Source organism: Pteropus medius, unplaced genomic scaffold (assembly GCF_902729225.1).
Source record: "Pteropus medius unplaced genomic scaffold, Ma_sr-lr_union100, whole genome shotgun sequence".
Taxonomy (NCBI): domain Eukaryota; kingdom Metazoa; phylum Chordata; class Mammalia; order Chiroptera; family Pteropodidae; genus Pteropus; species Pteropus medius.
Window position 1 is genome coordinate 8679920 of NW_024354500.1, and position 23386 is coordinate 8703305.

A 23386-nucleotide genomic window follows, 5' to 3' on the forward strand; every position below is an offset into this window, starting at 1 on the left:
CAGGGTGCGCGTGATTAATGGCCTCGAGGTCGGGGGCGGCGCAGGCACGAGCCTCCACTTGGCTTGTCCAGGGCGTGAGGGTATCCAGGAGGAGAGACAGGTCATGGCTGTTGCGGAGGGTGAGGGTGGGGGTGCCGGGACCGCAGCAGCGGAGGAGGAAAAGGAGGAAGAGAAGTAGATGACGCGAACCGGAGTAACTCGTTCCCTCTGGCCCCGGGGCCTGCGCCGAGGCGGGCCCCCAGCGCCAGCAAAGTTTGAAGCCTCGGGCGCCGCGCTCCGCAGCGCGCAGGTCCCTCCCCGCGCAGTTCCCTCGGCGGGGTCTGTGCCGCCGCTGCTGCCAGGGCAGGACAAAGGCTCATTAACACGTGATGGGACCGCGCTTCATAAATGGGACTGGAGCGAGAGGGAGCCAGAGACAGAGCGCGAGCGGAGGCAGAGGCAGGGACTGCGCGAGCTGGGAAAGGCAGCGGGTGCCCTGGCAGGCAGAGACGGGCGGCCCCACGCCGGGCCAGGCGGGGCAAGCGGGAGGACCCACTGAAGAGCCTGGGAAGGGGCGAGGCTCGCGGGCGGCGGGAGCGGAGGGGGCGCTAGTCCCAGTCCTTCTCGCGGGCGGGCGCTGCAGGGAAGGGACACCAGCGCGCTAGTAGCGCGGACCGACTGACATACTGACCGACGGACGGAGGCACACCCCGCTACACCCCACCCCGTCTCGCCGGGATTCCAGCACCGGCGCCGCCTCCCTCCCGCTACTCCTGCTGCCACCCCTTCTTTCTCCACTTCTTTTCCGCCTCCGCCTCTTCCAGGCTCCCGCGGCGCCAGTGCCTTCCCCTGGCCCGGGCGGGGCGCCACGGCTCCCTGCAGAGCTATCCGTGGAGTCAAGGGGGACGTTTCGTTCTAGCAGAGAAGCAGCCCCTGCGCTTGGCGAGAGGTGCTAAGGGAGCTTCTCCCCCGAGGACCAGGGGATGCGAAGGGTAAGACCTGGCCGACTTGCGTTTGGAAATACTTTTTCCATCTCCCGCCCGCTCGGGTACTGACCAGTGTGGTCCCCAAGTGTCCATCGTGGAGTTCTTATTCCGTGTGAGCGAATCATGCGTTGATGTTGACTTAGCTGTGTAGCCCCAGCCTGTTAACTGTGTGGTCTGTCCTACTTCTGGAGGTTTCTACCATTTACTAGTCACTGAATATGTGTGCACCTGGCTCTCTGTATGCACCGATGTCTGTTTGTGGAAAATGTGTAACTGTGCGTGTTTGAAAAACAGGCGCTTGAGTTGGTGCTTAATAGCTATAAACCTTATCAGCAATTAAGTCTTCCCAGAGAAATACATGGATCTCTGCATCAGACCTTGAAACTGTCTAAAGTAAAATATTTAATGTCATGTAAAAAAATGTATATCAAGAAATAAACTTGATATAGAAAAATATAGCTACAGGAACCACTCTCCTTTGAGGAAAAATAAATGAGTGTATAACTAATATCTGCATTTGTATGTTGATAGAACCATTTAACTCAGGACTAGCCATTAGTTGAGAAAAATAAAGTCGATGTGTTTTTAAAAGACATTTATTGCTAAGGCTCACAGTCACAAATGGATCACTTCCTGAATGCAAATGTGTTTGCTGTGATAGACATAAGAAACTGTCATTTGGTCATTTGACAGTTTAAAAGGCACACGCATGTTTCCAATTTTAGTTTTAAATAGATGAGGAAAAAAATGTAGTTAGCTATTAATCATTTTGTCTTTCTTTTTTTCCAAATAAGTGCTACTCTTGCCTTTGTTGTTGATTTCTTTATATATTAAACGTCCTTGGGCATTTAATCCAATAAGAGATTAGAACAGATTTACTGGTTTTAAAGGTGGTGAAAGATATCTCTATGGGTCCCATAACTTCTCATTTTTATTACCAAGTTAATATCTTTTGAACAATGGGGAAATGCAATTTCTTTGCGGAAACTGAGTGGACATTGAGTATCAGTGGGGTGACCACTGCCATCAATCCTTTTTGCAGAATATTGAGAAGCTCAGAGCAACCAACCTTTAAGGTTCCCCTAGGACTTTATCTGATTTAAAGTGTTGCTTTCCTAATCCCACTCTACTGACAGTTTGCAAGGGAAGATACACCGATTGATTTTTCTCAGTCCCTTTTTTCCCTGTTACTCCTCCCCTTCCCCCCTCTGTAACTCAGTTTAGAGAAATTTTATCAAAATAAAAGGCCAAGTATAGTTTCTCAAGTGAGACAAATTATTTTCTGATTATATCCATACATGAACAGTATCCACGCACCTCCAGAATTTTAAACGTTTTATACTGCAGGCAGTTATTTGTAGCCACAACAGCAGTTACCATAGTTGGGCAAGAAGCTTGAGGATGGACATGGTTTTTTAAAAACTAATCCATTTTAGGTTATCAAAAGAACTTACTATAAAAGGACTCTTTCTGTTCCAAAGATGTCTCCACTTCAGATGAGGAGAAGTCTTGGCTGAGGTATGTATCAACTGTCTGATGGGGAGAGGTCTCATTGTGTTCCTAAGTCTCCATAGGGGTAAAATGATGCCACAGCGGGGAAATGCTCAGTTCTGACCTTTCAAAAATAAAATGACTATGCTTGCATACTCGTTGTTAGGCAGGCAAATTAAATAATCATACACCTCCCCCTAGTTTTAACAGATAGCATCAGTGTATGTACTCTCTCTATATAAAGACTGTTATGCTTAGTCCCTTCAATAAACCATAGGTGATAACATTTAATTTAGTGTGTGAAGTTTTCCATTCTGGTGAAAATTCAGTCTCATGTTGGAGTAGTGCTTGGCTTTGTTTGCTATCCACTGTTTTCTGTCTTTTTCTGTTACCCTTTTCCCAGTGGACTGTGTGCCTCCCTGTCTTGCCTGTGAGATTGTTCTTCTCTAATAAGCCTAGCTGCAGGATCAGTGTGTTCTTTTTGGCATTTCAAAATGTTAAAATAGTGAAATTGTTAAATGTTACCAAGATGAAACTGCTAGGAATGAAATTCTCCAGAAGAATCACTATATTTGTGGTATATTACAGTCTAATCCAAAAGAAAACTCCTTGAATCGGTTTACCTATTTTCTCAAGAAAGAAGCAGCTCCATTGATTAGCGTTGATAAGTATTTAGTATGCAGTGTCAGCTTATTAATTACTAAGGCAAAGCCTGAAAAACTCTTTCAAAACAATTGTGTGACATTCTTCTTTGCTTTGACTCAGGATTAACATTAACCACCAGGAAATTTAGAAAGGCTCCTTGGTTGTCTTGCATATTAGTGTTTGGAATTAGAATTGGAATACTTTGCTGTATAAGAATAAACCATTATGAAATGGAACTTATAATAATAGTTTATGGTTCACTATGCTTAACAAATGTTTCTTGCCCTCCAAAACAGTTGACCTAATAAAGAAGGGTATTATTTCCCATCATTAGCTCTCCAGGAATGCTGAAAAAAAAAATCATAAATTCGAAAATCCTTAACAACACATGATGAGTAAAACAAGATTTGGTTATAGCATCTTGAATTTGGTCAGTAAGATGGAGCCTTTACTTTAGGTTGCTGCCTGTTGTTCTAGGGCGTAATTATGTTAGCTCAGTTGCATGAAGAACACAGATGAGAGCTTTCATTCTTGCAAAAAGGGATGCCGTGTCTCCACAGCGTAAGTCTGTCTCTTCTATTTTTGTACTCATCATTTTCTAATTGAACCGACAAATTAGTTAGAATGAATCCAGCATTTGGGTTTAAATTATTTATCATTCTGCTTTTGACTCTGAAACAACCTGGACCCAATATTGTTTGAAAAATTGTGCTGAGGCCAGGTTTATTGTTTGCATATCTATAATTTGAGGGACCACAAGCTCTGCTGATTTTTTTTTTCTTGACTGGTAGAGAAGTTAAAGAATAAGAGCTGATCAAAACCAATTGATGTACTTTAACTACATATTTTTCACCCCTGAATCTCCAACTCTTTCCTAATCCGGTTCTATAACAATGTTAACTTTATATTATAACTACAGGAATGTTGTTTCTGAGGGGTGGGAGGATTCAACACTTTGCCACTGAATTGCTATTAAATGTTTTGATAACCATTTAATTAGATCAGATTAACTTCATAACATATTATAGATCAACTCATATTTCTCTCAGATATTTTCTGGACTAAAATAAAAAATAGCTGTCATCCAGAATATATATATAATGTGTATATATAGTCAAATTATATACTACATAATTTTAGATGACTAGATGTATAAATACTTTTATACACAGGTATGAACAAAGTTTTTCATAGATGTATATCATGTTCAAACATATAGGGACGTTGCCTTTATATATTTGAATGCACAATTAAGGTTTTAAATAAATACTACAGATTTGGGGAAATGTCCAAATTTAGGGTGGTTGTGTAGATGGACACTGAAGACTCAAAGCAAAAGGAAGTACCTATATTGAATCAAAACAAGGCTGTTATTTTCCACTATCCAGTGGAACTCTGTTCCAGTCCCATGTGTTCTAAGAATCTTGCAAAGATGCCAGAATGGGCATAACCACATTCGGTTATAGTTTTATCATAAACACTAATTAATGGGTTTAACACAATCTTGCTAATTGTTTGTTATTTGGGGGAAGAAAATTGAAGGAAAGTTGGAAGAAAACATACAAAGTTATTACTATATCACAATGCATATTAACATGGTCATACTTGTTACATACATATAACACATTATAATACTATCACAAGTAAGTTACAGCTATAGGAAATTTTTGAGGGATGGAAAGGGAGTGTTATGTTTAGTGGCTTTCCAGTACCTCTCTTGGTACTATGCAAGTGGTTTGATGTTAGGTGAATTTTTATCTCAAACAGGCCTGCATGGATAATAGGTATGTTTTGGATTTATCAGTAATAATAGATCAAAATTATTACATAAAGTAATCAGTGATTACCTCCAGTTCATAATATAAAATATTTACCAAAAGTTTTCCTGGGTCATATTTCTGCACTGAACAAGGTACCTCATAGAAAATAAAGTACTATATTTTATTATAATAGCTTTCCTAGGATAGCTGCAATTAACAAACATATTCTTGATCTAGTTTTCTTTGATATTTTCCATTAGATTATTAATGTATAAACTCTAATTTAAGTTTCATTTGGACAGGTTAATTGCATAACCTAGTGACCATGGAATTCTTGAGGTTCACAGTTGTGTTTGTATAGATTTTTGAGGGAAGAATTGTTTACTTACCAAACCTAAGCAAGTGGGCCTGGCAGAGTCATAGTAGTTGTTTCAGAATACTACGAATTCTATTTTAGACTCAGCTGGCAAAATTTTTGCACCTGCACCTTAGGAAAGCTTTCAAAGTTTTGCTTTGTTTGTTTGTTTTTTTTGTTTTCTTTTGTTTTTTGAGTATGAGAATTGGGACTGATTATGTGGGAATTGATATTTTGTAGCTAACTCTTTTTTTAACCCATTGTGCTATTGCATTATAGTCTGTATTTTTGAATAAGATTCCTAAGTAGATTTTGCATTTTTTGAATGCAACAAGGGATATAATTTCCATTTTTCCCTAACACAGACAGCGAATCATTTTTCCCTGAGTCCAAAATTTTATTATCTAATGTCTTAAATTTCCACTCTAACTTAATTGTTTAGAGTTTAGGTTCATTGAATAGAAATTTGATATCTTCGGTTTGATTTCTTACCACCATTATCAACGCTGAATAGCATTTTAAATTATATTTTAACACTTAGAGGTAAAGGGCAGTATAGTTTCCTAAATTTGACAGTGTAATATCTATTTTTTTAAATTCCTACTAGCGAATTCCATGCTATTGCTTTTTAAAGAAAAGCAGAGGCATTTTTCAAAGATGTGCCAGGCAATCTGTTATGGTAGTTGAGTATCCTGGCAAATGCTTTCACAGACTGTGTATGTCAGTAGTATATTTAAATATAATTAAAATAAAATACAATTAGGAAATAACGTTTGTCAAGTTTATGTTTAAATGGGAGAGTTCCCCTCTTTTCTTCATTTCTTCATTCATGTTTTTAGATTTTATATTTAGAGAGATAATTGGAATCAATATGAGTTCTATAAATTAAGTTATAAGGAGTTTCACATTTAAATTGGTGATAAATTCTATTATGCTCTTAAAAAACACAAGTTTCTGCTTTCACATATGGACATTTGTACTAGAATATTTTATAACATTGATTCTATTGGCCGAGAGGCTAAAAATGATGTCTTTTTTAATATAGCAAGTGAACCAAAATCGTAGGTAGTATGGCTTTATCACTCTTGCTTGCTTTTTAACTGAGCTATATTTAAAAATAAATCAACTTGATTTATTCTTTACAAGAAAGATTTAATTTAATGCCACCATGATCTGTGTATTTGGGATTATTCTGGTGTGGGTTGTTAATTGGACCAGATTTTTAACTCATTTTAATGCATTGATACCAGAATTTGTGTTTTCTACAGCTTTTCTGTAAGTTGGGGTGATCAAGTAATATGCATGGGGAGAAAAAGGAAAACTAAACAACTTAACACATAACCAAAGTAAGCAAAAGGTTGTCCAAAGAATTATTTGCATATGTGGGAATATGACTTTGAAAAATGTATAGCTACCTTTGGAAATTATATCTAAGTTCTTACAAATTTTTAAAAAAGATATCTTTCAATGATTTTAGTCAGCTAGGAAACTAATTAAGAGTAATCTATGATCTATTTTTATTGATGAAATAATTAGAAAGGGAACAATCTGCTTAGAGTCACATAATTTAGTGCTTTGGCATAAATTTCCATATATTTATAACTTTTAGGTAGTTTTGAAAGATACTTGCCATCTATAAGCAGTGTAAATTGCGTAATTACCAGGGTAATTTGCAGTGGATCTGCATTACCTGGGCCTACTGCAAAATTTCCATTTTAGTTTCTTGTTTTCTTGGTTCATCTCCTATGATACATTATTTTATGATTTTGAAGAAGGAAGAACAGAAACAAAAACATTTCCATTTTAAAAAACTGGAATGTTAACTACTTTTACTTTTTTCCTGTTCTTTTATGCTCAGTAACTACGAGTTCCCTCAGAATGGTGTTGAAAGAAATGGCTAACAGTCAGTCCCATGAAACTTTATGTAGATTTTATCAATAGGATTAGGAGAAAATGGTGTGGCGTTCTTAATTTATATCTGCACACTGGACACTTACGTATTATATTTTGAAGCCACTTTTCTTTGCTGGACAAAATATATAACAATAAGTTTTCTAAAAAAGTGCAGAGAAGCCCTGAATTGTAGGATGAAAAACCTTGAGAGGTTCTTCATTCCTTATGCTTATTTTCAGGCTAGACTACATTATTCTGTTCCAATCAAATAGAAATGGCTTAGTTTTAAAGCTCTTCTGTGAGAGACTAATTTATCATGAGCAGGCTCCCTTAGCAATCCATTTTAATGATCTAAAAACCTATACTCATAGAATAGTCTTTCTATCTAACTTCAATTCTTCTTAAAGGTTAATTCTATTCCCCACTCCCACACCCACCCAGTTAGTCTTTTTCATAGGTCTCCATAATCTTAACAATGATTCTTAAACTACAGTGTATTAGAATCTCCTGAAGGCCTTGGTAAAACACAGATGGACCCTAGCCTTAGAGTTTCTGTTTCTGTAGGACTGAGGTGGAACCTGAGAATTTGCATTTCTCTTAAGTTTTCAGGTGATGCTGAAGCTGCTGGAGACCACCCTTTGAGAACCACTGACTATAAAATAACTCTGCATGCACTTACAAACCACTGTGGGACCTCTCAAATTGTTCTTTAAGATGTACACTGGAATTTGTCAGTTCTTACCTATCTTATTTCCTAATTCTTTACCTTCACATCATTTTTTCTGCATATTTTCAGTTACTCAGCTCCATACAAAATTGCATAATTGCATCACACAAACCCTAGGAAGGATTTGACCTTGAATGAGTACAATAGAACTACCTCATGGTTTCAATGGCATAAAAATTCTGTACTTGCATCCAATTTGCATACTTTCTTCTTAATCATAACTACATTTCCAAAGCATATTTTTCATATTTACTGAAACCTAGTTCTTCAAGTTCTGTTTGTACATAATTACTTGCATCTTGAAAGCATATTTCTCTGTTTATATCTTGCATTGTTAGTACACACTGAAAATTTTTTAGTTAACGTTTCCACTAAAGTAGATGATACATAAGTACTTAGTTTTTAAAATCATGTCTGAACGGAACGCTGGACTTACACAATAATAAAAACTTTTAAAAATTATTTCAGGGAGAAAATGATAGGAAGAAAATTGAATTGTTTAGAAAGCTACTGTTATCCTCAGTTTGTATGAGTATTTGAACAAATATTCACTTCTCGTGAAATATTCCATTTTAGCCCCTGTAATAATAGAAAATAATTTTACATTCTTTTTCATCATAGAGTTATGACTTGTGTTGCTAATTTCATATTTGAAAATTGGAAAGCCAAATGTTTCATAAAATAGAAATTGGTTGCGTTTGTTACAGTTTGTTATTAGAATTGATTTTGGGCTCCTGAGACATTCCCTTCTTACTTTTAGCATCTCTTGGCGTAAACATATCATTCGTTTTCAGTAGGACTGCTTTCTTTTACTCATTCTTAATTACTTTCCTGAGGCAGAAGGCCAAATATTCACAATTAATTTTTATTAATGTATTAAATTTTCTCAACGTCCTTATGCTCCAGAAAAGCAATTTGAAATTTAGTTTTTGTAGGCAATAGTAATAACTCATTTTAACACTTCATAATATATTTTCTTATTTATGTTTTAATTAATTTAGTTGTAAAATACATAAAATGTTGTAGCAGGAGAAGTTGCTCAACCAAAGCAAGGACCATGTCCTGAATAGAAAAACAAGTCGCTTCCTAAGGGCTTATAAAAGCCACTCCATCTAGTGGTTGAATTTTCATATAACTTCTCTTGACAAGTTTTGAAAAGACACTTGCACATGGAGAAACTCATTTGGGTAAGATCAATGCATAATAGCATGTATTTGAGGGAAGGAAAAAGTCCATTATTATCGTAATTTCATACATCGTCTTTAAAGGTCTATCATCAGTGTATAACTAGGATTCGTTCAGGGTTGTGCATATCACAAAGATCTCTTTATATATCACTGTTATGTGGCTAAACATTGCAGTTCATAATATACACCTGGGCTAAACAAGGATGATAATAAAAAGTAAATATCAGATCTTTGCCCATAATCTTCATTTGCTGTCAGTATAACTACTATTTGATACTGAGCTAAAAGATCCTGGGATACATAATTGTTGATGCTGTTTATGTAACTTTTACATTTGTGTATTTTTCTAGATGAAATTTTGTATGAGACCAAGACTCAGGTTTAATTCTCTAATAATCAACTGACTTTATGCCAAGGAAAACTATCCACAGTTAAATGCCATTCTGCTAAGATAGATCTGCCATGTTGCCCAAGCACACCAACATTCATTTAGAAAACAGGTTTTGAATACCTACCCTGTGCCAGACAGAGGACATACAAGGCCATATAAGATAGGTCCCTACAGTAAAAGTGTTCATAATCTGAAGAGTTTAGAAACAAGAAATACTGCTACAGGATGACTCATCATTACTCCAGGAAGAAAACCTCACGGCATATATAGGAGGGGATTTATACAACCCAGTAGTCTCTGTTGATGAAATATCATGTGCCTATTTCATGTATTCATATCCAATTCTAATCTGTCATCTGTGGGAGGGGAAGGGCAGATGGATGGGCTTTATTTGATGGGGTGAGGTAGAATGGAGAATCATTCTCCTTCTTCCTTGACCCATAGCCCTTACACAGGTGCAGTACAGGGATATATAATGTCTACAGTGCTAGGCACAGGGTACACACACAATAAAAATGTGTTAAGTGAAACATCTGAGGGCCTATAACTTTATATCCACCAGCCACATTTCTGTAGTCACACAGCTCTGTGCCCTTTGGGCACCAAGAGTATTCAAGAGCACTCTCTCATTGGAGCCCACTTTGATTGACAGGATTTCTTCTGTCTTGATTCTAGCCAAGATCTTAGGAACTAGCCACCATCTTCTTCCCTCTGGGTCTAAGAAAATCACACTGCTCAAGGTGGGAAGTAGAGTAATTTCAAGTGAGTTTGAATTTCTTTATATAGAGAATGAATGTGTAAAGCTTTTATTTACTGACAACAGTCCTGTCTCATTCACACCTAGAGAAGATACCCTCTTCATTCCTCACTGGTGTTGTGGAAACTGTCATTACCATCCATAGTCCTTACAACTGACTAATGAAAAACAAAAAACACTACCTGATTAAAAAAATAGTCTCAATTTTATTTATTATTTGCCAACAGTCACTACAAATAAGGTGCTAATCCAGGATTAGGATTTATAGTTTATAGTTAATTGTAATACTTTGTCCCTAAAGACATGAAGCAAGGATGATTTGCAAGTACCATGAGCATCCTTTTTGCTGTTAACAGATCATTCCTCCAGACTTTAGTTGTTCACTGTGTAAAATTATCATGCATTATTTGTTACCTCTTTTTCCCCAAATCAACTCTTCCCCCTTCCTTAGAAGTGGAAGGACAAGTATCTTATTAAATGGCTCCTGGACCTTAAAGTTAAGAGCATGGACTTTGAGTCATGCAGACCTGGTTGAGGTTTCAGCCCTCCCCCATCTCGTTGGAGACCTTGGACAAAGCATTTTACCTCTTGATTTTCTCATATGTAGAATGGAGATTGTTATAGCATCTATTTCATGTAAATATTTAACAAAAATAATATATATGCCTAGCACAATGCCTGGTATGTAAAAATTCAAATGTTTCCTATTGAAATACTTGGGAATTAGAATTTTCTCTGTTGCACATTTAAAACACCCAAATTCTTTGAGATTTGAACTGGAGAATCAAGACTTTGTTTTTAGTTGGATTAAAAGAGAAAATACTCTTTATTGAAGAATGAACAAGGAAATTGAAAAGTATGCTTAACCATTGGACACCATGTGGCACACTGAAACTATTGCTGTCCTTTGTAATGAACGTAAAAATAACCTATTTAATGAGTTCTGCATATATTATGGATCAGAATAATATATTCCTTTTGACTTTTAAGGACCAAACCTCATATGCAAGATAAAGACAATCTTATGGAGTAGTTTATATATGACCAGGCTTCTACTGAGTTGAAAACTTGGCATGTTCTGTTTCAAGGGAAGGCTGCTTCAATTATGCTTGATTACTTTCTTTACAGATTATGCAGAAAAGGTATCGCTCTATCTGAAAAAACATCAGAACAACAGAACAAAACTAAATGGTAAATGGATTTACTTGTAAAGATCAGCGACTCATTTCATTTGTATCTCTAATTTGCCTTTGTGATAGGCTCTTTGCCATAGGCATCATCACTAACTAGTGAGTGTTAATTGTAGTTTAAAGGCATCATTTCTTGAACCCTGATATTCTTTAAGTTTTAGCAAGCTTTTAAATTTTAAATAAGTAAGCATACTTCAAGTTTAATTTGAAAAGAAATACAGCCTCATACGTATCTTAATGTCTGTTTAGTTCATATTAATTGATGTATTTTTATGAAAAACTAATATTCATTTTGTTAGTAAGAATAGACCAGAGAAAATAGTGCATTTAATAACTTCTATTCTATTTTACAAAATAAATGAAAAGCTAAAGCTTTGAGAACCAATCAAGCATTACCAGCATAATGGAATTTTCTTTTAAATGTGAGAAAAGGAGCTGACATTAATACAAAGAAGAAGGATTATGTATTTTTGCCTGAATTATCAGGATAATAAAGTCAATCCCTTATTTCTTTTTGCTATAGAAGATAATGCAAAAAGTTACCAAACTACTTTAATAATTCCAAAACTCTAATGACTAGGTAAGAGTTAGAAAAGACTCAATTGTCCACTCAACTGTAGCCGAAATATTATTGATCGAGTTATGTTGTTAGCTTATGAGATCTGCCATGTGTATGAGGACATGACTTAGACATAATACAATTATAAGAGTCAACTAATAAATTCCCTACTAACTTTAGAGAAATACATTAGCAAGTTATTTTTCTTGATCAAATTAGTAGAAACCAGACAAGTTCCCAGAAATGAAAGGAAAATAACAAACAAATACAGACACTGGCACCGTCATTCTTTTGGACCATCCACAAAGTGCTTCTATGAGGTGAGCCAAGCAGAACAACATAGAACTGACAAAGAAAGTAGGGAAAAAACAGGGTTAAGGCAGGGCCTGGGACTCTGGCATTTGCTACTCTGAACTCCTATCAATTTGGAATCTATGAGTTCGACATTTCTCTTTAAAGCATTTATAAACTTAGGATATTAGAGAAGGAGCCTGCCTTGTCGGCTGATACAGTCTGTGACTGACGCTTCCAGGGGGTTTTCTGCCTTCTTGGACAGGGCAACCTGCAGGAATCAAATACTGCCTACTGTCTGTTCCCCCAGAGATACTGTACAGGCCAGAATTGCAAGAATTTTTATTCCAGATAGAACAGTGTTAATATCTAAATTATTGAAATGTCTCTCTAAAACAAAGGTCTCCAGCTGGGCAATGAAGACTAAAATAACCTGCTATTAAATTATACCGATATAGAAAAGCTGCTATTTGAAGTCTTGTTTTGAAGATTTTCTCAATGCTCACCGTAATCAGAATACAGATGTTTTATACCCTTAATGGTTATAGAAACAAATATATAGACGCTGGGTAGACTTTAAAAAAACTCCATGTTGGTTCCATATCCATTAAATTTCTTTGATGATACCATAGCTTGCTAGCTGATGTATAAGTTTGGGGGTGGTAGACAGAGAGGCAGGTATGCGTATAGAGAGACAAAAAGAACAGGTACGCGACACATTAAAATATTTTTATTTTTATTAAGAAGGCATGATTTATAGCTTAAATTATTAGAATGTTTGTTATATGAAAGCAGAATTCTACGAAAATCCCCTTAAATGTCATTCAATCATTCTTTTACTATAACTGTAATAAAAACCAACTGCTTCTTTAATAGGTATATCTACGCATCTTGCTAGAAATTTCCAATTATGATTTTCCCAGTAGCAAACAAAAACAAAATTAATGGTAGCTGTATCCCCCAAAGCTTAAACTATATTACTAATGAACTCTCAGAGAAAACTCTCGATAAAAAAAAATAAGCAGGTGGAAATTACCGTAATAATCCAAATGTAGAAATAAAGGCAAGAATTACTGAAATGCAGAGAACGGTTTCCCTGCCATGATCCCATTAACTTAAAATAGCCTGTGCACTGTGGTACTTGGACATTACTGAGATCCTTGAACTGCACAAAATCCATGTATATTTTTTAACTGTATTCTTTAATTAAAGTTGGCTTATACTAGACAGAAATTACTTTATATCTCATAACCACATCATGCTCTGGCTCATATTTTAACAAGCTAGTTTATTTTAATGAAAATTCTTGATTGCATTAAGATGGGAAATTATGATCATGTATGTGGTGATCGTAATGTAGAGTAAATCATAGGCACATGAGTTTTGCATTATGGAAATAGTCTGTGGTCCTTTTTATTTTTTCCACTTCATAGCTCTTCCAAATACTAAAATTTAAGTCCTTGAGGGCATGCCAGTAGGCAGATCCACCTTGACGGGCTGGGATAGGAAATAGTGATTGAGTAGGAGGTAGTCTTAATTACTATGTCTTGACAAAATGCTTCAATTTGTGTTTGTAAGAAGCTAGAAGACTTGAATATACAATACAAAATGGCTCTATCCTTGTTACTGTTAATACTTAAAACAGTACATAAAGTCCAAAGGCAGAAACTCCGAAGTCTGAGAGACATCAGTTCAGCTACAAACTTTTCATATTCTAGACAATTTCTATCTAATGGCCTCTATTTCCTTGTCTGTGAAATGGGAATTATAAATAAGCACCTGATAGAGTTGTCATGACGATTTAATGATAGAATATATGTAGTCTCTCAAATGCCTGCAATATAACAAATGACATTCCTGCTCCCTCAACCATGTGTATATCTTCTATTTGCATCATGCTTTAAGTGCTGAGACAGAAATAAAAATCAAATAATGTAATGTAATGCCTATAATGTAATTAAGGCAATGAATTATCTTGATACATAATTGATAATATATGGCAAAGAGCCATAGTACTAAGAAATGATAATAATTAATATTTATTAAGAGGTCAATTTTGTGCCAGGCACTATGTTAAGCGCTTTTTTAAATATTTAATTTTCAGAATAATTCTATGAATTAGAGATCTTCTTCCTCTTCCTCTGCCTTCCCATTTTACAGATGAAATACTGAGATTTTGAAAGACTAACATGGGTCTGACGCTAATCTTGGTCTGCTAATTTCTAATTCAGTGTTCCCTCCGTTGCTAGTGCCTTGACTGGTTGGAATCAGTGGGGAAAAGAAGGAGATAGGAACATCCCTGTCTTAGGTTAGAGAGATGGTGTCTCATAAAGGATAAAAGCAGCTCCAGACCCGTAGTGTCCAATATGGCAGCTACTTGCCACATGTGCCTGTTAAGCACTTGAAATGTGGCTAGTTCCACATGTTGAAATGATGATATTTTGGAAACAGTGAGTTAAATAAAATATGCTATTAAAATTAATTTCTCCTTTTACATTTTCCTTTTTACCTAGAGACTGAGAACTAAAATTGCACATGTGGCTCGCATTACATTTTCATTGGCCAACACTGCTCTAGAACTAGAACATCTGCGTTCATTCTGGCTCTGCTACCTACTAGCTGCGTGAATGGCAAATCACTTACCCTCTTTGTGACTTTTGTCTATAAAATGGAGCTAATAGCAGCACTCACCTCACACGACCAATGTGAAAATAAACAATTTGATACATATAAGAATGCCACATGCACATCATAAGCTCTCCATAAGTGCTTAAAAAGGGAAAATCAGCAAGACTTAGTTGTCTATCTGATTATAGAGGCCAAGAAGGAGGAGGCGTTCTGGGGTAAGTCCAAAGTATGAGCTTGGACGAATAGAAAGATTATTCACAATAACATGAGAAATGTGAAAACTGTAATGACTGAAGGTAATTCATTGCAGCATTATTGGTAACAGCAGGAGATGATAAACAACCTAAACCTCCATCAGTAGGAGGCTGGTCACATTCATCTGAAGGCTACTTAAGGCAGCTGCCAAATGGAGGGAGGCTTTGTGGACTAATGTGGAATTGTCTTTTAAGTGGAAAAGCAAGGTACAGAACACTGTGTTTAAAAAGAAAGTAAAGGGGGAATGAATATACGTATTTACTTGAATATGCATGGAACACTTCTGGAAGGCACAATAAGAAACTTTTTGCTTCTGAGCAGGAAAGCTAGTTGGCTGGGACATCAGAATGAGAGAGATTGACTCTCCTGTACCTTTTTTATCTTTTGAATTTTTAATAGTTTGAATAATAATATAAATAATATAAATTTCAAATAAATTAGTTTTCAATTGGGAAGTGTGAAGGAAGAGTTAGTTACTTGAGAGAAGATGGGTTGGACTGGCTCTAGGTAGCAGCTTGTAAATGTTGGCCTCGAGCTTTGGTTTTCGAGTAAAATATCCATTGAATTAATTACCTTTCTCTCCTCGAATTTTAAGAAAAGGCCAGTAAATATTATTAAATTACTGCTTTTATATACCAGTTAATAAAATTCAACTGTCACCTATTAGGTTTATGTGACTATTTCTAAGAGTTCAGCTCTCTTCCTCATCTGCTATCATGTTGTCGGCTGGTGAATCATATAAGAAAAATAGACAATATAGAAATCATAAAAAAAAATCATAAAAAAATAGACAAAATAGAAATCCCATTCTAGTTATGGTAATAAATATATTAACTCAGGATTAAATGATAAGATGCCCTGTCTCCATCCACACTAATTCTACATACTCTTGGCATAAACATCATGGGGAAGCCACCTTTAACCCCATAGACTGGCTGCTGTCACAGCATCCCATATGTCCCCAATTGTAGCTGTCACCACACTTTCTCATAATTATGGGGTCAGCTGCCTGTCTCTGCCACACCGTACTTCATGTGGTCAAGAACTCTTTCTTGATGCAGTTGTGCCCCTGGTGCCTAGTACAGTGCCTGGAACATAGTGGGTGCTCCATAATTTGTTGAATGGACAAATAAATGAATTATTAATTCAGATAGGTAGGATCTCTATATTTAGCATGTTTAAATTTGTTCCAAGATAATGACTATCTTTTTTTTCCTTCTAGTACAGTATAATATTTTTAGAAACAACAAAAAGACCATAAATAAAATATTGGTTTTATTATTTAGTTATTATATTAAATAATTATATAATTACTTTAATTATTATAGATATCACTCAGCACTTCTAATATTTTTTATGAGCCAAAGACCCCAATAGCCACATTATAAACAAACATTTACAAACAGTAAAATTTTCTGGCTGTTGATTTTGAAACAAAACAAAATTGCTTAGCTTATAATTGAAGAGCCCTTACAATTCGGCCTCTCCTCTCAGTCGTCCTTATTTCCAGTGCCATCCACATAGATGATGAGGTCTGTCTCCTGTCTTCTAGCATGCTTGTGTCACCACACCACTGATGGGGACGCTGCCAAGAAGTACTGTCTGTCATCACTCCTTTCCAGTGATAAAGATCTTGGTCTTCCCATGAGCCTCAGTGCAAGTTTGTCCTTCATGACATGACATTTTTCTTGGTTGGTGTAGACATTTTAGAAGTTCATCTCAGCCATGGCTCAGATGCAGTCAACAAAATGAGTTAGTTGCTTAGTTAAAGAAAAGGCACCCGATGCCTTTTTGTTTCCTCTTGGTGAGGAAATTTGCCTGATGGAGCCAGGACTGGAAGCTGGATTTTCCCACCATGGCCACATGCTTCTTCTGGTTCTCTGCAGTCTCTTCTAACCCCCTATACAGTCAATACAGAGGCTGCACGACTCAATCCCTGACTCCACACTTTTTTGTTCTTTAGCTGTCTTGCAAGTTCAGTCTTACCTGTGTGACAAGGTGATAATGTCTTCAAGAGCAGAGATTGTGTGACATGTTGCTTCCCCTGTCCCCCACCAGTATGTGTGTGACAGTAGAAGCCAGGTGGTAAACACTTCCTGACATGACTGTGAAATGCACACTATACCCAAGACACATTCTTCACTTGACTAATGGACCCTAGAGGTCCATACAGGATTCATACAGTGACATATCTGAAGAGCTTAAATAAGGAAAGAAATGTGTTTCTGGTACGTGCCACATCACAAACTTTCGGGTGCCTTTTCTTTAACTAAGCAACTAACTCATTTTGTTGGCTGCATTTGACAAAGATTTTACCTGTGTTCAGAGACAGGAATGAAATAACATTACATTGTATTGTTATTTTTTAAATTCTCCTGGTTTTCTCACCATTCAGCTTATTTGTTTTCCCTCTGTTAGGATTCCCTGCTGCGGGTCTCTTTCTCAGTCATTTTGAGTTTGGCCTAATCGAAGACGGAGGTTATGAAGTCGATCCTAGATGGCCTTGCAGATACTACCTTCCGCACCATCACCACAGACCTCCTGTATGTGGGCTCAAATGACATTCAGTACGAAGATATCAAAGGCGACATGGCATCCAAATTAGGGTACTTCCCACAGAAATTTCCTCTGACTTCCTTTAGGGGAAGTCCTTTCCAAGAAAAGATGACTGCAGGAGACAACCCCCAGCTGGTCCCAGCAGACCAAGTGAACATGACTGAATTTTACAATAAGTCTCTTTCATCCTACAAAGAAAATGGAGAGAACATTCAGTGTGGGGAGAACTTCATGGACATGGAGTGCTTCATGATTCTGAACCCCAGCCAGCAACTGGCCATCGCCGTGCTGTCCCTCACACTGGGCACCTTCACGGTCCTGGAAAACCTGCTGGTGCTGTGTGTCATCCTCCACTCCCGCAGTCTCCGCTGCAGGCCTTCTTACCACTTCATCGGCAGCCTGGCAGTGGCAGACCTCCTGGGGAGTGTCATTTTTGTCTACAGCTTCGTTGACTTCCACGTGTTCCACCGCAAGGATAGCCCCAATGTGTTTCTGTTCAAATTGGGCGGTGTCACGGCCTCCTTCACGGCCTCGGTGGGCAGCCTGTTCCTCACAGCCATCGACAGATACATATCTATTCACAGGCCCCTGGCCTATAAGAGAATCGTCACTAGGCCCAAGGCCGTGGTAGCATTTTGCCTGATGTGGACCATAGCGATCGTGATTGCTGTGCTGCCTCTCCTGGGCTGGAACTGCAAGAAGCTGCAATCCGTTTGCTCAGATATTTTCCCACTCATTGACGAAACCTACCTGATGTTCTGGATCGGGGTCACCAGTGTGCTGCTGCTGTTTATCGTGTACGCCTACATGTACATTCTCTGGAAGGCTCACAGCCACGCGGTCCGCATGATTCAGCGCGGCACCCAGAAGAGCATCATCATCCACACATCAGAGGACGGCAAGGTACAGGTGACTCGGCCAGATCAAGCCCGCATGGACATTAGGCTGGCCAAGACCCTGGTCCTGATCCTTGTGGTTTTAATTATCTGCTGGGGCCCTCTGCTTGCGATCATGGTGTATGACGTCTTTGGGAAGATGAACAAGCTCATTAAGACAGTGTTTGCATTCTGCAGTATGCTCTGCCTCCTAAATTCCACCGTGAACCCCATCATCTATGCTTTGAGGAGCAAGGACCTGAGACATGCTTTCCGGAGTATGTTCCCCTCGTGTGAAGGCACCGCGCAGCCTCTTGATAACAGCATGGGGGATTCGGACTGCCTGCACAAACATGCAAACAATGCAGCCAGTGTTCACAGGGCTGCAGAGAGCTGCATCAAGAGCACGGTCAAGATCGCCAAGGTGACCATGTCTGTGTCCACAGACACGTCTGCCGAGGCTGTGTGAGCCTGACGCCTCCCTAGCAGGAAAAGAAGTTCATTTTTTTTTTTTTTTTTTTTTAAAGCTCAAAATCTAGAAGAGTCTTTCATATCATCGGTTATATTTTTTAAGTTTACTATGCGCACTGAAAAAGCGATTGTCACCATGATCAGTTATCTGTTCTCTAACACTTCAATAGTGTAGGTTCTCAAACTCAGTTCTCCAGGGGTTTACAGTGAAGAAAGCTTTTTGCTTAAGTGACTGGAAGGTCCTTCAAAGTCTCAACGAAACAGGAGGGAAACCTTTGGCTACATAATTTTAAGTCTAAGTACCAATAGAAAAATGCCATCAAGTGAGTAATGCCTTTGTAACCACAACTTTCATTATAATGTGAAATGTGTTTATCCATCAGTATCAGAGATGTCCATTTTCACATCAGTTATAGTACTGAAGTAGAGCTGTTTTATAGAATGTATTGTGTCCCGTAAAATGTGTATCAGTGTTTACTATGTGTTGTTTATATTTGTCTAGTTCAGTAAAACTGAAAAGTAGAATTTTATGGAAACAATGAATATAAGCAGTGGACATATGCCAATGAGACCACTTTTTTAAAAAGTATTGCCCATGATATAACTTTAGAAACCTTAATATTTTTTCAAACATCTCTATTTAAATTTGACATTGGAAATAACCGTAAAGGTTTATTTTTCTGTTAATACAACATGAAGAATTTGAAGACTATTCAAAGTATTGAGCAGAATTCATTGACACTTAAAAATTTATTAGCTCTGCATTTTCATATGAGGACATTTATTATCTTCTGGACTATAGCTGTTCTCTTGGGTGATGGATTGCAATTAGAATAAAAGAGAGAAGGCATATTGACTTTTTTGACTGACATCTCTGACTTTCTTTAGTCTTTAGCTATTACTGGACCTCTTAAGACAGCATGTGTCAATCTTAATGTATATTGTTATCACTGTGCAATTGCTGTTTACTTGAAGAGTATTGTATTTCTATATTCCAGGTTTAAGTAGATTTCATGCCTGGGTGGCCAAACAACAGTCTTCATTTTTTTCTTAATTGAAAAGAAATATTGTCTGGATCAGTAAAATTATACTGTGAGTGTGAATATAAATGTGTGTATGTGCGTATTTCTATTCTGTAACTGTTACAGTAATGTCATAAAGTGAGAAAACTGTGACCAAGTGTAAACTGTACCACTTGCTGCACTCTTGTACATGAATTCAGTTTCTAAAATTGAGTTCATCCAAAATCTTGTTGATAAAAATACTGACCATAAACATTCAGAACCCCCACCCACCTTTAAGAGATTGGGACAAGTGTTACGAAATCGACCTTTAGGTATTCCACAAGACCAATGTTTAGCAAGGAAAAATCAGTAATGAACATTTAAGTGAAGGTCTGTATTTACAGTGTAAATGTCAGGAAATGAGAGTGTTTTGGCTTCTGAGCACCTAATCTCAATCAAGCCCATGGAACTATAAGTCCTTATAGGAAAGTGATTCTAAAACACCTTCAGTGGTAACATTTTTCAGTTATATTTGTAGGCAGTGTGATCCTAGTTTAAGGAGCAGTATACACCGCCTGCGGAAATAGGATGACCAGGTCTGGCCCATGTGGCTAAGGAGGCCTATCAGACAGAAAAGGGCAGTGAGGAGCTGACACACTCGTGATTGAAGCCTGGATGACATATGGCTGCCTCTGTGCTTCACTCAGATGCCCCTGGGGACAACCCATCACCAGCTTTGTCTGGATAGGTTTGAGCTAAGGAATAGACCTCACCTCCGCTCCTGGTTATTAAGATCTGCTAAAGCATGACAATGAGCAGGGCTTTCTTTCCTCTTACACCCTAGTCTCTTACTCCTTAATGGTGCCATGGGTGCTCTGAATTAGGCCCTTTCCTAGTAAGCATTGATGTTGCTTAAGAAACTATTTGGCTCTAACAAACTTTACTTAAAATCTTCTCCTTATGCAGATAGAACATGGCTCCTGCAGGATCCAGAGGCCTGCATTACATGAAATGAAGTGGAGAGCTATTGTTTTTCTGGTGATTTTTAGGTGTTAAATACTTACACAGCCTGTTGGGGTCTTCTTGCAGCATATGTTCTAAGGCTGAATGTAGCCTGTGGACCAAGCTGGGATACTTTTAATCATTTGTCTATACAGCTGGAATCCACCTGCTGGATCTCTTACTTTACCTCTCTGTGGTATGCAGATGAGGGCTCAGGGTGCTAGAGGATTAATAAGATCTCTTCAGAAAAAGGAGAAGAGATTATTTATTTAAAACAACAACAACAACAACAACAACTCACCACAACCTAGTTTCCATTTAAGAAAGGCCACTCTTGTCCCGCATTATTTTGACTATTAATCCACATGTCCCAGAGCTCTCCAGGCAGTACCAACTTTCTTCTTATAGCTATGAAGACCTGGTGAAGATGAAGTTCTAGTTATTGGTAGAAAAACTCCAGGATTCATATTTGAAACTGTATTTGTGTGTATGCAATGTAGATTTTATAGTGTATTGTGCTTTCAGGATCTAAATCATATATAATAAATTAAGGGACCATGGGGCTGATAGCACTAGACTTGGTGCTTAATGATATTCTAAGAAATATCTGTGAAATATTATGTATATGTTACACTACATTTTACAACATTTAAATTAGTTTGATTCACTTTGACACTTTTAACATTTCTTAACCCATTACTCAAATGTTCTCCCCGTGAATATAATCATTAGTTACCACTTATTAGTATGATTCCTTAATTAGACCATTAATTTAAATATAACTTAGATTTCAGTAAGTTTTATGAAGTTTCACTCCAAAATTATCTACTTTCCTCTGAGGGTAATATATTTGTCCTGACATTCATTTCACCATCACATATGTCTTCAGAAAGGGCCAAATTTCCAACCTGCTCAATTTCTTCAGAGTAATGATAAACATGTCAGTCCTAGACCCACAGTTTTATTTTGACAAAGAGGGAAGTTTCCAAGAACCTCTAATCTTCCATTACATATGAAATATATGTAAAAGACACATGGATCTGGGAGAAGCTGCAGACATATGTCTACATTTGAGATGATTCCCAAGTCTCCCCATCACTTTGAGTCAAGTCTATCTGGCATTTAAGTGTCGAGGAATTTTGGCCTCCTAAACTCACACTGCAGGAAATAGGGCCAACTGCCAGATGAGAGTCAGGCCCTGGATGAGTATTATCCTAGTTATTGGCCTGTCGATTAACTTCTGCCATTCCACATCTGTAAAAGAGACCACCAATATCATGCACAAAATTAGATTTCTCACAATCTAACTGTATATTTGTATGATATGTTAAAATCTCCTAAATGCTGGGCAATGGCTATTAACAATTGTCTTGCACTGGCCTTCTGATGAAATGTTAACAATGTCTGTTGTAATATATACAAAACATTTTACCTACTGATTTGGGCTGAATGTATGTAAATAGGTTTTAAAAAAAGTCAGATGTTTAAGCAGTGGCCTATAAATCAGTAATTTTCAGCTAGAAGAGTTTCTTTACATGGCTGTGGCATTCTAAAAGCTATCTTCACATAAACTTAGTGTGCTAGGCCTGCTGGGGTTTGAAGTCCCCAAGAAAGGAAGCCTTTTCTTGTAATAATATAAATCAAGATACTGGACTATCTGGATTCTTACTTCCAATGTTTCAAGTGGAAAACATAACTCTTCATTGTCTGTAAATCTAACATTATTACTTTTCCTCTTAGAAGATTATTGTATTGTTAGATGTTCGTTGAGCTGGTAACATCCTTGCAACTGCTGCAATATCTTCATTAGTAATCTGTATAATACTTTGTACACAAGTACTAGTAAGATTGTTATTCAATGTAGCTTCAGTCATTAAATTACTATAGCAAAGTAGTACTTCCGTAATATTTACAATGTATTAAGCCCTCACTATATTTTATTTATTTCAATGATGTAATTAAATTGTTATTTACAAAATCATTTGTTATAAGTTGTTGATTACAAAAAAAAAAAAGAATCCCATCATGTCTATTGTCCAAAGTTACCTGGAATCAAATAAAAATTCTAGATTATCATGAAGAACATAAAATACCTTTGAATTCTGCCTTATTTCACAGTCTGATGTTAAAACATTCAGGACTTAAGTTCTAAAAGATTGTTAAACAACTGATTATCAGCTCCTAAAAAAGAATGACAACTTTATTTGATTGGATTAATATATTCTTTTTTAACATAGGAAAAATATGTAAAAAGATATCATTTACATAATAAACGGAAAACCTGCTATGCCTTTTTAAAGCATTATTTCATTAAAGAGTTTAGTGATTTTACAGTAAATTAAACATAGCTTCTAAAAACACAATTTTTATTTGAACAATAAGAG

The 23386-nt window shown here is 37.2% G+C and overlaps 1 protein-coding gene across 2 annotated transcripts; it reads left to right on the forward strand.

Annotated features, from left to right (window-relative positions):
* Positions 1-856: 856 nt before the first annotated feature.
* On the forward strand, positions 857-22869 carry CNR1 (cannabinoid receptor 1). 2 transcript variants are annotated; one of them, XM_039853114.1, is made up of 2 exons: positions 857-971; positions 17513-22869. In XM_039853114.1, the coding sequence occupies exon 2, from the start codon at positions 17576-17578 to the stop codon at positions 18992-18994; it is 1419 nt and encodes a 472-aa protein (XP_039709048.1). In that variant the 5' UTR covers positions 857-971; positions 17513-17575; the 3' UTR covers positions 18995-22869. The 2 variants fall into 2 exon arrangements, with proteins under 2 accessions (XP_039709048.1, XP_039709049.1); XM_039853115.1 differs by lacking the exon at positions 857-971 and adding an exon at positions 2456-2483.
* The last annotated feature ends 517 nt before the right edge of the window (positions 22870-23386 follow it).